The sequence below is a fragment of the Leishmania martiniquensis genome, chromosome 5 (assembly GCF_017916325.1).
Source record: "Leishmania martiniquensis isolate LSCM1 chromosome 5, whole genome shotgun sequence".
Classification (NCBI taxonomy): Eukaryota; Euglenozoa; class Kinetoplastea; order Trypanosomatida; family Trypanosomatidae; genus Leishmania; species Leishmania martiniquensis.
Window position 1 is genome coordinate 200,186 of NC_090140.1, and position 14,261 is coordinate 214,446.

A 14,261-nucleotide genomic window follows, 5' to 3' on the forward strand; every position below is an offset into this window, starting at 1 on the left:
CTAGCAGACGCGGTGGCCAGAGAGAAGTACGTGAGCAACTTGAAGCATGCAGCCGCATCCGCCATGGCGCGTCTACGTTGGCGATGACATCGACGTTAGCGGTACTAGTGGTGGTGCTGCTGCTGCGGCGGCGGCGGCGGCGGACAAGAGCGCCAATGCGTCGCTCAGCCTAGAGGAGGAAACGCGGCGCTTCCTCGACTTGGCCTTTGCGCGGCGCGCACAATGCACCCTACAGACCCTTCCAGCAAAGATTCGCCAGCAGCCGTCCGCCGCGCCGTCACCCGTGTTGCGCTGGCTGCTGCAGCACAGGGTGGGCGAAGGGCAAAGCATGAAGGCGGTAACAGGTGCGGCGGGCCAGCCCAGCACCACGTCAGCGCCTGCGCCGTCGCCGGCTGCCGCTGCAGCATCCGTGCAGGCTTCGGCGGCGGCGACAGCAGCAACAGCAGCGTTAGCGCGTCGCGGTGTGGGACCGAAGGACCTGCTTCTCCAGCGCCTGCTGAAGAAGCAGCAGAAGGCGGCCGCGTCTGCGTCCACAGCAGCGTCGATCGCACCCGCCTCGCCAAACAACGCGGCCACTACGGCCGCTTCTAGCGTCACCACTGACGGCACAAATGAGCACATGCCGTGGGCGTCGCACTGGACGCAGCGCCCGCTCTCCGCCATGACGTCCACGAGTTGGAAGGTATTCCGGCAACAGCTGGGCATCACCCTCGAGCTGGTGGCGCCGGCGCAGTTGCCCGCCGAGATGAGCGGCCCCAGCGCCGGGCAGCCTGGAAGCTTCGCGACGACGCTTCCTTCAGCTGAGACCCTGCCGGCGATCCGCTGCTGGGAGGAAGCCCAGCTGCCGCTGTCACTAGGCCGGTGCGTCACCCACGCGTACGCGCTTCCGACGGCGGTGCAGGCTCAGTGCGTGCCGCTCGCGATTCTCCCGCGGCCGGCGCTGTCGGCCACCGGTGATGCGCCTCGCAGAGGTGTGGTGGGCGCGTCTACAGCGGCGGCGCTTGGCATGGACATCCTTGCAGTAGCCGAGACCGGTAGCGGCAAGACGGCAGCGTACCTCGTACCACTGCTCTACCACGTGCTCTGCCGAGCACCGAAGCTGCTGGGCCACCCCGACCGCATCTCACTGGGGCCGCTGAGCCTCGTCATCGTTCCGACTCGCGAACTGGCTGAGCAGGTGACAGCGTCGCTTCTGCAGCTGTGCGGTCAGGCGCCGGCGGCCTCGATTAGCGGCAGCGGCGCAGGACACGTCTCGGAGGACACTATCCGAGGCTGGGAGGCCCACGAGTTGGATGTGGGATGCGCCAGTGGCCACGATCGCGCGTCCTGCGTGGCTGCGGCGTTGGCGTTGCGGAACCACCTCAGCGAGCTGCGTGTCGTCAAGGTGGTTGGTGGCGAGAGTCGGGAGGCGCAGTACACCGCCCTCGCTCGCGGCGCGCACTGCGTCGTCGGCACGGTGGGCCAGCTGCAAGTGCTGCTCGACGACCGCCTGCTCTCGCTCGGCAACACGCAGTTCGTCGTGATCGATGAGGCGGACAGGATGATCGATGAGCAGCAGGAAGAACGGCTCGTGGCCGTGCTGGAGCGGTGCCCGCAGCCTCGGCAGACGGTCATGTTTACGGCGACGCTGAGCGCGGCGTGCGCGGTCGTGGCGAAGCGGTATCTTGCCAAGACCGGCTACTACCTTGTGCGTACACCATACCGGTGTGCCTCGATCCGTCAGTCCTTCGAGCTAGTCGCCGACGCCGGCATCCCGACCGCGAGCGCTGCCGCGGCAGCGGTAGAGAGAGAGAGGCATCAGCCGTCTCGTCAGCAACACCGGACGGAAAGCGGCGAGCCGAAACAGCAGCCATCTCCTCAGCGTCGCCTGCACCCTCTCATACACCCGCAGAAGTTTGCGCGGCTGGTGACGTGGCTCGTCTACGGCACCGGCCCCATAATCATCTTCGCCAACGAAAGGGCGACGTGCGACGCTCTGTGGGAGGAGCTGCGCGCCGAGGCGGAGCACGTGGACGCACAGCAGGAATGCTGCTCCATAGAGGACATCGTCGGCGCCCCGCCAGACGGCTTGTACTTCCGCGAAGGCACTGCCAGTGGCCAAGGAGTGGGACGGTCTACGGCATCGGGCGCGGCGATGCGGCGCTTGACTCCAACGTTAGCGAACCTCACCTCCGTTGCCGTTGTGCACTCGGAGCTGTCGCAGACAGAGCGGCGCGCGCTCGTGGCGCAGTTTCAGAGGCGTCAGCGGAGCGTTCTCCTCACGACAGACCTTCTGGCCCGTGGTCTTGATGTGGCGGGAGTAACCCTTGTAATCAACTACGACGTGCCGTGGGCCGCCTCTGCCTCGCCGAGCGACGCCGTAGCGCTGTACATTCACCGCATCGGGCGTACCGGTCGTGCCGGGTCGACCGGCGTCGCCGTCACCTTCGTTACGCTGCCAGCCGCGATGGTGCAGCGAGCGGAGGAGGTGGCGAAGGAGGAGGCGGAGGGCGCGGCGCCGAGACAGTCGAGAGGCTACGAGAGGCCACCCAGTGCAGCACTCCGCGTAGACGGCGACGACGATGACGACCTCGCCGCTCTCGGGGAGCTTTTCGACGGCGACACGCGCAATGTCTGGATGGCAGGGGCGGTATCGTCATCCTCCCTTGGGGCGCACGATGACCGCGGCCGTCGTCGCCGCCGCGGTGACGATGACAGCGACCATGCGGAAGGGGGCAGCGACGATGACAGCGGCGAGATGGACAACGATGAGGGCGTCTCCACCATCTCTGCCAAAGGCAGCGGGAACATCAGCGGCAACGGCACGGGAAAGCTGCCGAGGAAGCGTTGCAAGCGGTCGGTGCCCGCCTTCGCCAGTGATGCCGCCGCGCTGCGGCCTCTCTGGTCCTTCCTCGTGGAGTGCGCCGAAAGTGAGGGCTGTCGCGACGGAGCGGCGGAGTTGCGGCGCGGCACGTACGCCAAAATCAGCATTCCACCGGCGTTGGGGTGCATCATGACGCAACTCGCTGCCACCTCGCAGTACGGTCGCATTACTTTGTGACGGGCGGGGGCGGAGGGAGAGAGCGCAGCCGCTTGATGGGACTCCCTTTTATCTTCGGCGGACTTCCCCATCTCTCCCCCTTCGACGAACTGCTGTGCGAGACACTGTGTCTTGGCGAGCGAAGAGAGGAGGGCGACAGTGGCGCGAAGTAGGGCTGATCTGAGCCCTTTTTTTTGCGTGTGGTACGAGCGCACACTGGCACAGAGAGAGAGACGTATGCAGCAATTTGTTGAAGGACAACGTAATTAGACACACTAAGACGACGCAGAAAAACGCGTTGGCGTGTGAGCGGGTGTGCGTGCATCTCCTCTCACCCCTTGCGCGTTCCGGCCTCTGCCACTCTGCCTCTGCCTCCCTCCCACTTCTCAGGGACTATCTGCCGGCCTCTCACGTACGTCGATGGTAAACTGCTCTCCCTTTTCTTCCCCCCTTCCCGCCCGTCTCCTGCATCGATGCGCACACGTCTTCACTCGCGCGAAAAAAAAGCCTCAAATTGGTACTCCGCCAGCAGGCCGTCCCCCTTAGCGTTTTTCCTCGTGTGTGCGTACGTGTGCCTGCGCTCGGTCGCACGTGAGGCCCCATCATCTCACTCGTGTGAATCTGCGCGTGTGCGCCTCCCTCCCTCTCTCGCTCGCACTCGCCGCACCCCCTTTCCCCCGCACACACACACGCACCATCCTCCAGGGAGCCAGTTGGCTCACTACGTCGCTGCCTCGCTAACGTATGAGATGCCACTGCGGCACATTGACAACGTGGAGGAGCGCTTCGATCAGGCACTGCAGCGCGTGCGTGACGGGGTGCGCAGCCGCGACGCCGTCCTCAACGAGATTCGCCAATCTATTCACGCCGAGAGCGAGCTTCACATGTGCTTGCGTGAGATCAGCAATGTGCAGTACCGGCTCATGCCTCAGTACGTGCACCGCAGCGCGGCGCTGGCGCGCACCGTCGCGGCGAACGCGTCGCTGGCAGAACGCAGCTCGAAGCGGGTGCGGCGGCTCGACACGCTGCTGCAGCGCGTGCAGGAGACGAGTGCCATCGTGGACGCGATGAAGTCGATGGAGAGCGACGTGGCGCAAGTGCCGTCTGCACTGGATGCGGGAGACATCGAAACGACGCTGCAGCTGCTGCACTCGTACGAGGAAGCGCAGCGGGTGTTGAGCGCAGCCTCTCCGTCCGCTGCTGCGGTTGAGGACACGAGGGTGCCGGGGACGGGTACAGGCGACGGTGCGCCGTTTCGGGTGTCTTCATCAGGAGCGACTGCCGCACCCTACGCGGCGCCCGTGAGCGACGTCATGCGCAAGGCTCGAGCAACCGTGCAGGCGCGCCTTCTCGCGATGATTGATGACGCCGTCCAGGTGAACGACAAGCTGACTATCATGAAGGGAACGCGGCTGCTCGCAGAGCTGGGCGAGGGCGCGGAGGCGTCGCGGCTGTACAGCGACTGGATTGCCGGCCACACCATCGCCGCTCTCGCAAAGCTTATCGACAGCGAAATGAAGAGGATGGAAGACCCCTCGACGGTGGCCATGACGCACCTCGCCCTCGTCTCGCAGTGTCTCGACACCGTCGCCGCTGCCTTCGAGAGTGATGAGGAGTTCACACATGAGGCCTTTGGCGCGCAGGGGCCGCTGGAGCTGCTGGCGAAGCTGCACAGCCGCGCCACTGCCCAATGCGTACCTGTCCTGAGCGATTTTATCGAGCGCCGTAAGGACGCACTGGCTCAGCTGGAGAAGCACTTGTCAGCCGGCGGCGGGGCCAGCGGCACTGGGGCCACTGCCCATGGGGCCTCTTCCGCCTCGTCCACGGCCGTGAACGATGCGGCGGGCGTCAACGCCACGGCCGTCGTCGCCAGCGCCCGCCGCGCAGATCAAATTTTAGAGGAGATCAGCCACATGGTGTCGTGCGGCCACATTTATCTCTCCTTCGTGGAGCGCAAGCAAACGGCGTACGAGAGGCGGATGAAGGCGGCCGCGGCGGAGAGCGGCAGGGCCGAGTCGACAGTGACGGTGGCCGCTGGTGACGGGGGCACCCTAGGCAGCAGTGCAGACAACCTCTGGCGCACCAGCGACAACGCCCTCCTCACCTCGATGCAGGACATCCTCGCCTTCTATGTGCCGCTGCAGAACACATACTTCACGATTGCGTACGACCAGGCAGTCCATCTGCAGCTTCGTGCGATTCGGGACGCCGCCAAGGAGGCGGCTGCGGCGTCCGCGCGCGCTGGTGGTGGTGGTGGTGATACCTCCCGTGCTGACGCGGCAGCTGCACGCAGCAGGGCGCCACTTGCCACGTTTTCTGCGGCATCGGCGGCGAGCTTCATGTCGGGTCTGCAGAACCTGTACTCGGTTGCGGCTAGCAGCGCCGACGAGCTCATCGCCTCTGTCGGTGGCGGTGGCGGATCTACCAGCGCGGCTGGAGGAGGCGTCACGGCGGCAGCATCGGCGGAGCTCGCGTCGTTCTGGTACTTCACTCACAACGGCCAAGTCACGCTGCCAGATGACGTCTTCTTCGTGCTACGCATAGCCATTCACCGCGCCATGAACACCAAATCTGCGCAGATCTGCTTCGCCACTGTGATGTCCTCAATGGACGTGGTGCAGTTGCGGCTCCTACCGGAGATAGAGTCGCACACAGTGATCATGTGCGCAGGCACCCACGGTGGTGCCGGCGGTCCGGCGTCCAACACGTCGACTGCCGCAGATCGGCGACGTGCCGGCGCAGCGCCACACGGTGGCTTCCTGACACCCGACGAGCTTCACTGGACCGGCGCAGCGCAGCGGACCGCGACATACCTGCAGCGCATGGCCGACGAGCTGCAGCAGCTAAGCGAAGCGACCTTCTCCGCGACACCGCGCGATGTGGCGCGCTTTGGCGAGCTTGCCGGAAACATGCGTGTGGTTGGCAGGGCGCTGCAGGAGAAGCAAATCCCCGCCTGGATCGACGCCTTTGCGGACGAGTGCTGCGACAGCGTGCTGCCGCCCCACATGGAACGCTTCGCGGCTGTCTCGTACGACATGAAGGAGGAGGTGTACTACCACTATGAGCTCAACGACGTGTGGGTGCAGGCGTGCTTGCTCGATCTCAGTGCTGGGCTTGAGTACCTCTATCAGCACCTGGCAGACGCGAAACTTTTCGATGTGATGCTGACGGCGATAGCGCGGCGGGTGGCGAAGGGGACGAGCGGAGTACTGCTCCGCAAGCGCTTCAGCCTCTTTGGCGCGCTGCAGGTGGACAAGGACGTGCGTGCGCTGCGCAGCTTTTTTGTGGAGCGGGCGCAGAATGACCTGACCCCGATCCGCGGTGCCTTTGCGGTGCTGAACTTGATGTCGACGCTACTGCTCTCCGACAAGCCGGCAGACGCGCTGGAAGAGGCAGCCAACACGGCGCTCACAGCGGAGGAGAAGAGGGAAGTGCTGCTGACACGCGTCGAATTCCGCAAGGAGGCGGTGATGGCGCTGCCCATTTGACGCGCGGATGTGCGCATTTTCTTCCACTGCCGCCTCCTCCTCTCTCTTGGACTTTGATGCATATTTTTCTCCGTTCTCCTGTGCGGCATGTGTGCTCTTGTGCGCGCCGTTCACTCACCCACTCTCTGCCTGCGCCTGTGGTCGGCGTGGGTGTCGTTGCTGTGTCGATGTGCGTGCGTATCTTGTTTGAGCCCATTAAAGGTGACCGTTCAGGATGGGCTCAAGACGGAAGGGTGGGAGGGTCTGCGTCTGCGTGTGTGTGTGTGTGTGTGCGTGCGTGCTCTAAACGTTATCTGAGCCGTCTAGTGCGCGTGCGTGCATGTCTGTCTCCTCCGTCCTCTACTCCCCACCCCACCCCACCCACGCACCCTCACCATCACCACCTTTCCCCTGTGACTTCACTGCCTTGCTTCCTCTTATCTGCTTCTACCTTCGCTGCTACTGTGTATCTGCTGCATGTCGAAAGAGTTACGGGTCATCATTGTCCTCACTCCTCTGCAACCCCTTCACGCGCTGTGTCGCCATCGCTCTCTCTCCCCCTCCCCCACTCTTCACCCCATCCCACTCCTCTGCGCTCGTCTGGTTGCGCGCAGCAGTCCGTATTGCCGGCTCAGCAGGAGGGCACTTGTCGAACGCTTGGCGAGGCCTGTCCCGCGAGGAGAACACGCGAACGTATCATGAAGCGGCCACCTCTTCCACCCATGCCGCCGCATCAGTCGCGGCAGCAGAGCAGTACCTCGGCAACACAGGTGCTCCCTGTCGACGCTCGCGACGGCGAAGAGTTCGCCGGCGCTGATGACAGCCACGGCGACGTCGGCTTCGAGAGTAGCACCGTGTTGCTGTACGAACACGCACACCAACCTGCGAACAAGGTGGCTGACATGCTCACCGGCAGCGGCAGCGTCGTCGGCAACAAAGGTGCTTCGTCGTTTGTGATGTACAAGCCAGCCTACGCGCCGCAGCAGCAAGGCGTGCTGGGGTCTGTGCTTCGGGATGAGGCGACCGGTACCGCGGCGGGTTGGAGTGGCGGCTCAGTGTTCCCGGCTTCTGATGCCCCTTACCCGAACACTGGGCTGCACCCACCGCAGCGGCCGCATCTGCTGCCGCCCCCCTGCCTGGGCGCCGTGCCAGCGCGGCCAACCTTCTCCGCTGGCAGCCGGAGCATCTTCGTCCCCAGCACGGCCGCTGAGGGGGAATCTGAATCGCCATCAGCCCCTGGCTGTTCACCGCCGACCACGGTTGCGGAGTCAGCCACCGGCGCGTCGGCGAGGGTGGCAGCTGTGACAGAGGCATTGGAGGTGCCGCTGCATGCACCGCGGCTGCGCGTCCCCGCCAACCTTCCGCTGGAGCAGACGACACTTCTGGACCTCTTAGCCACAGCCGTCGTGCAAGGCGGACCGACCACGGAAGAAGAGATCGTGAAGCGAGAGGTGGGACGCGGCAACCCAGCCTTCGCCTTCCTCGGCGAGAAGTTCAATCACCCGTGCATGCTGTACTACCGCTGGCGGCTGTACTCCCTCTTGCAGGGCGACACGCTTCTTACATGGCGCACACAGCCCTTCCAGATTGAGGAGGCGCGGCGTGCCTATGTGTGGGTGCCGCCGCCAGCGCTCAAGGTCGGTCCGGAGTGCCTAGTGGGATTGCACCAGCCAGAATTACTGGACCCTGCCCTCGCAACGGGCAGCGGGGGCAACGCGGGGGTAATGGCAGGCGGTGTCGATGACGAAGACAAGGCGGACGTGATTGTGCGCACGGCGTCTCAACGGCGCCGACGGCGCCATCACTGCAGCCTAGACGAGGAAAGCGAAGCGAAAATTCGGAGGAGCCGCACCGAGGTGGGAAACGAAGGGGACCGCGTAAGCCACCGTCACAGCGGCAGCGGCAGTAGCAGCAGCAGCGGGAGCAGCAGTAGTGAGAGCAGCAGCAGCAGCAGTGGGAGTAGCAGCAGCGAATCAGATGACGACCGAAGTGAACCAAAGGGCATCGGTGCCACCCCCGCAGAGCCCGTTGACGGCGACGGGGCGACGACCAGAGCCAACTGTCCACCTGCAGGGCAATTTCTCACCGGCACGAGCCCAGAGGCCCCTTCCTCTGAAGCAGCAGCGGATGCCGCCCACCTTCGGCTGCCACCGCCGTCTGCGCAGTGGATCTCGCGCCAGTGCACGGCGCATCGGCACGTCTTCGCGATTCTGCAGCCGCACCTGCTGGAGACGTGGACGGCGTTGTTGAACCCATACGCCATCGCCGCTGGCCCTGCCGCCGAGAGTGACAATGGCATCGCAGCTCTTTGTCAGCGGTGGCTTCAACGGGACGAAGTCGCGTCTCGCATGATGTTCGCCATTCGGCACGCCGACGCGATGCACCACCTGCTGAGCGTCCTGCTGGACGCGGTCGTGAAAGTTGCTTATGCGGCGACGGCGCGTTCGCGTCAGCAGCCGTCCGCCTCCGTCAACCCCCTTGACAGCAACGTGTACTGCGTCGAGGCGTTGTGGTACCTCTTCGTGCTGCACGACATCGCGATGAACGCGTCCAACACGCCGGAGACGTCCGCAACGCCGGCGACGAGTGTGAATAGGAACGCCTCGAGCAGACAGCAGACACTTCAGTCGCAGCAGGGGCTGCCCACTGCTGTCGGAACAACAAGTGGAGTGACGTCGGCTGGTCGAAGCGACGCGGTTGAGGAACTGTTAGCCTTCGAAGGAAGCTCGGACACCCTGGAGGCCCTCTACGACGCCTTTCGGCGCCAGCACCCGCCTCCCCGCGCCGGAGCATCAACACCGCCGTTGCCGGCGGCTGCGGGTGGAGTGGCAGCATCATCATTAGGAGCAGCAGCAGCCGTGTCGCCCCCGTCGGCGCTGGGGTCGACGCCGCGGCCGCGGCGTCGTCAGCGCCACTCGCAGCGTCGCTCGCCGTATGAGCGGTGCGGCGATGCGCTTGAGACTATTCTTCCGACGCTGATCGAGGCGTGCATGGCAGTTGCGCTGGCGGTGTCCATGGACAAGGAAAGGCAGCGCTCACAGGCGCCCGCGGCAGGGCCCACAGCAGCGGCTCGAGTCCGTCACTTCAAAGTACTGCCTCCTCAGCAGCAGCAGCAGCACTCAGAGCAGTCGAAGAAAAGGGACATGTCGAAGCTCGCAGATCACGAGCCGATGATGGCGCCGTCGTCTAAGTCGCTGCACGTCGGCACAGGCCCTGCTCTGTCACTGAGGCTCGATGCGGGGTGTGACGCGGCTGTGGCTGCGTCGTCGTCTACTCCCTCTCTCTCCCCCTCATCCGCGAGAGGCAGTGTCAACACAGCTGCCGGAGCCGGCGCGGACACAGCTGCGCCATCGACGTCCTCAGCCCCGGCAGTTCTGCTCCTTCACTGGCTCAAGGCATTCCTCCTTGTTTGGATGAACGCAGAGCAGCCGCTGCAGCCGCCACCATCATCGTCCGTGGGTGCGGAAGCGGCAGTCGGAGCCTTTGCACCGCCAGGGACAGTGTGGCCGGACTGCCAGGCCGATATGGCGAACATGCCGGATGCGAATCTCACCTACCACGTCGATCCGCAGCACGCATCGCTGCTCGGGCTCGACGCGGCATCGCAACAGCAGCGAACGGTTTATCATCAGCCGCCGCTGCTGAGCGCGCGTGTGTGCGCGATTTTAAAGGAACGTTACAGCTTCTTGTTTTAGCCTGTCCAAAGAGAGAGAGAGAGCAGCTCGCCGCAGTTGGGAAAGGGCCTGATGGAGGCGGTTGGCGTGTGTTTGTGTGGGTGGTGTACGGACGTCTTGGCGAGGTCCCTTTCATTGATCAGCATAGCTGTGAGATAAGCTTGCATAAGGCGGTGGTCGGAGGGAAGGGGAAAGGGGAAAGGGGTAAGTGCGTGGCGTTTGAACGCCTGCACAGAAGAATTGAGCAGCGGGGCCTCTGTTGCGCGCACCCATGCCTCTCCTCCCGCTCACCCACTCCCCTTTCCCTCTGCTGCGGCAGCAGTGCACCGTGTCGGCCTCTGTATATGCGACTCATTTCCACATGTTGGGCTCGGGCAGTGATGAGGGCGTGCGGGCAAGTTGGGGGGCGCCTCTGTTTCCCCGCGCTGCAGCAGTGGCGCCAATTCTTCAGGAAGCCCGTGTGGCAGCACATGGCAGCGAAAGGATGCACCGGGTGCAGCGGGGGCGGCGGAGCCTCCTGCTCGCGCGGAGAGGATGCACAGGCACCTGCGTGCATCCTCACACCGTCTCCCTCCCCTGCAATCACTTCCACTCCCTTTCCTTCCTCTCTCACCTCAACTATCCGTCCATGCGCATACGCCCCTTCCCCCTCCGTGTGTGTGTGTGTGTGTGTGTGTCGAGTCCGTCCCCTCTCCCCCGACTGGAGCATCGTGCGCGGTGCAGCCGCACGTGAGTCGACTGCTGCACTCTCCTCCCCTGCTCCCTTCTGAAGTCCTCATCCCGAGAGAAGCGGCGGACGACACGCGTCCAACGAACTGAAACGGTCTCGGGTGTGTGCACACAGCAGCGCGCGCATGGGGGCGCTCATGGCTCACAGTGCCGTCTGCTGCCGCGTCATTCTTGGCCTCCACCGCCTGCCACATCGTCTCTGCGAAGGTAGCGATCTCCAGTGACAAGAACAGCAGACTCCATTTTTGTGCGCAGGGTGTCGGCGGTGACTGCGGCGAAACCGTCCGTGCGATCGGCATCGCCCGCCGTTGTCGGCAGCTTGTGCTGGGCGCCACGCCGTCGCGGGGGTGGAAGGGGCTCGGAGCGTCTGAAGAGCTTGTTCCCGGCGACCGAGTTCTCCGCCGCGGTGGCATCACTCTCTGTGGCGAAGCTAGACACGCCAGCTGCCCTGCCAGCAATGCCGGCGTCGTCGTCGCCGCGCACCGCCTCCCCTTCTCCCGCCGCTCAAGCTTTTCCCCCCTCGAGGGGACTCGACTCGGCGCTCATACAAAAGGTGCGGCCGATCCTGCGCCACGGCAGCCCTCGTACGCGCGGCTACCACAGCATCAGCCCCATGGCGCCCGACGCGGCCCGAGACCCTCCCGCGGAGTTGCAGGGGCCGCCGCGGTACCTACGCGCTCGAGGGCTGACCCCATCCCCTTCGGCGGTGGCGGCAAGGCGACGTGCCTCACGAGAGCGACAGCAGCCCGGGCAAGACGGTCGGCGCCGCCAAAGCAGTGCTGCACAAACTGTGGCACAGCCCCCCGATGCCATCAGCAATGGCTCACAGTCTCGAAAAACGGACGAGTCGGCAGCGCCGCCGGACCCCTTCGCATCCTCGCAGCCGTCGGGCCTGTCACAGCCCCCGCTGCCAAACCACCGCGATGAATGCCCTGGCGATAGCCCGCACAGCAGTATCGCCGAGCAGGAGGCGCAGCGGCAGGACTGTGCATCGCCGACGGAGGAGTGGCGTGGCGCGGTTGCGCTCTCGCATGAGCTGGAGCGTTCTGCTCGGGCGCCGCCGCCGCGGTCGAGGAGTCCCGCCAGCCGCCGCGCCTCCTCCCTGTGCTCGTGCCGTGGTCCTACAGTGGCGGGCATGGTGCTCGCTGTGCCGCAGCTGTCGCCGGCCCACGCCACAGCCAACGATAATCGCCGCCCCATCGATCCCGCGACCGCCTCCGGCGTTCCTCCTCAGCCCGCACTTGGAAAGCGCCACCGCCACCACCGCGATGTCCATTCTCAGCGTCCACCCGCGACCGGCATCGACGGTCGCCTTGGGGTGCCTGGCCAAGACGCAGTGTCTGAGGCGACACTGTCAGCCGCGCGGCGTGCAACATCCCTTTTTACCTCGCCGCCGCTCATGGGCACCTCGCCCATCGCGCGCTCCTATGTGGTGCCATCCCCCTCGAGCTACCTGGGGGGCGACGCCACGGTGCTGTTCGGAGTGCACCATCGACGAGACCTGGCCCCATCGTGTGTATCGCCCTCGCTGCCGCTGTCGTCGTCGCGCGCCTTTGACGCTAGCACGGACGCGACCGCAGCGACGTCCATGGCGGTGGCCAGAATTGCGGTGGCGGTCGTAGCCGCCGCTGCGCCATCGCTGCCTGAGCCAGAGGTTTTGGAGCGCTACGAGGATATGCTGCGCTTTGGGCTGGGCGGCTGCGGTGTCGGCGAGCCTCGCCGCAACGGCGACGGCGACGCGCGCCAAGCGGCGCCGCAATGTTACACCGCCGAGGAACTCTCCGCCGCGTTCGATCTTGTGGTTCACATCCGACTGGCGAATGCCGCGACGGCGACGGTCAGCGACATCAAGGGCGAGGTGGAGCGGTGCACTGGCCTCCCCGCCACGCAGCAGTGTCTTGTATACGACGCCATGTCGCTACAGAATTGCCTGCCCCTCCACCTGCTTCTCTTCGCGGTCGATGAAGGCACTGATAGCAGCCCAGCAGATGAAAGGGAGGTGCAGCCTCGCAGCGATGGCAGCGTCGGTGGTGAGCGAGACGCAATCACGGCTGCGAAAGCAGCATATGGCTGCTTGAGACTTGTGTGTGTGCCGCTGTCAAGCGACTCGGCGGCGGCGACGACGATGACGCAGCAGACGCGCCAGATCGAGTCTCCTCCGCGAGCGGCGGGGTCGCTGGCAGCAGCAGCAGCAGCAGCCGATACCGCAGCCCTCCCTCCACGGAGCACCGCGCCTGCGACAGGCATTCGACACGACAGTCGACGTGACGACGAGACAGCGGCGCCTCGCTCCCTGCTGTTGATGCCGCATGTATCGCCGAATACGCGAGCCTCTAGCGCGGCAGCAGCGGCGTCTCTGGCATCACCCTTACAGCGGCCGGACGCTCGCCCCTTTACCCTCTCCCACGACACGTCAGCTGCAGCGTCCGCCATGCGCCTCGCGAGCAAAGGCGCCGCCTCAGCATCACCGGTGGCAGCGACAGACGAGATGGAGCGCGTCGTCTCAGAGCACATTAACCGCCTGCGGCGCCTGTACCTTAGTGACGCTGAGATGGGCAATGAGAGCAGCAGGGTAGGCTCGGCCTCCGCCGTGGTCGGCATGAGGAGGGGACCAGAGCACGCGGAACCGTTGAGCACCGCGGCTTCCACTGTCGGCGCCAGACGCGATCGCGATCGCTTCAGTCCACTCTCTGCCGCCGCACCGGTCCCATCAAGGGCATACCGAAGTGCAATGATGGACGGCAGCAGCCACCCGACAATCGGCGTTGGTCCGCTGCCACATCGTGCAGTGCTCAGCGAGGTGTTGGTCGCCGCTCTCCCTGCTCCGCCAGCGCGCCGCCCGGTCACCTTGCTATCCAACGGCGTCGCCAGTGCCACCGCAGGCGGCGATGGCACTTGCGTGCCGCGCACATCTGTCGAGGCGCTCTCCTGGAAGCCCTCTGAGCTCCAGACGCAGCCGATGCCACAGACCGCGCGGCCGGTGCAGACCACCGCCAGCAGCGGCGTCGATGCGGATGTCAATGCCGGCAATAGTCAGGGTGGTGTTGACGCAAGTTGGATCAGCTCGCTCAGTATGTCTTCCTCTTCCACGGATGATGCGGCGGCGGCGGTGTTGGGGAGGGGGAGGGCACTATGGCAATGATGTCACACCCGCCAAACGAGGCGTATAGGCGCTGACGCCGCAGATACCGAGGGGAGGGGGGCACAAGAGGAAAAGAGAGATGCAGGCATGAGACATGAAGGGACGGGAAGTTGACGGTACGTTGCCGTCGCTCTCGTAGTGCATCGCCCTCCCTCCCCCGTCACACGCACACACACACACACACTTCCGTCAAGTTGCGCTTAGATCTTTCCCTAGAAATTATGCACGCG

The 14,261-nt window shown here is 65.0% G+C and overlaps 4 protein-coding genes across 4 annotated transcripts; all 4 read left to right on the top strand.

Moving 5' to 3' along the window:
• Positions 1-46: 46 nt before the first annotated feature.
• On the top strand, positions 47-3,040 carry LSCM1_07736 (uncharacterized protein; the record flags this gene model as incomplete). The annotated part of the gene is made up of 1 exon (XM_067325095.1): positions 47-3,040. One exon carries the CDS (start codon positions 47-49, stop codon positions 3,038-3,040), a length of 2,994 nt encoding a protein of 997 aa, XP_067181300.1.
• Positions 3,041-3,768: 728 nt separating this feature from the next.
• LSCM1_07737 (uncharacterized protein) lies at positions 3,769-6,507 on the top strand (the record flags this gene model as incomplete). The annotated part of the gene is made up of 1 exon (XM_067325096.1): positions 3,769-6,507. The coding sequence occupies one exon, from the start codon at positions 3,769-3,771 to the stop codon at positions 6,505-6,507; it is 2,739 nt and encodes a 912-aa protein (XP_067181301.1).
• Positions 6,508-7,184: 677 nt separating this feature from the next.
• LSCM1_07738 (uncharacterized protein) lies at positions 7,185-10,181 on the top strand (the record flags this gene model as incomplete). The annotated part of the gene is made up of 1 exon (XM_067325097.1): positions 7,185-10,181. The coding sequence occupies one exon, from the start codon at positions 7,185-7,187 to the stop codon at positions 10,179-10,181; it is 2,997 nt and encodes a 998-aa protein (XP_067181302.1).
• A 1,321-nt stretch (positions 10,182-11,502) lies between these two features.
• Positions 11,503-14,031, top strand: LSCM1_07739 (uncharacterized protein; the record flags this gene model as incomplete). The annotated part of the gene is made up of 1 exon (XM_067325098.1): positions 11,503-14,031. One exon carries the CDS (start codon positions 11,503-11,505, stop codon positions 14,029-14,031), a length of 2,529 nt encoding a protein of 842 aa, XP_067181303.1.
• Positions 14,032-14,261: the final 230 nt, after the last annotated feature.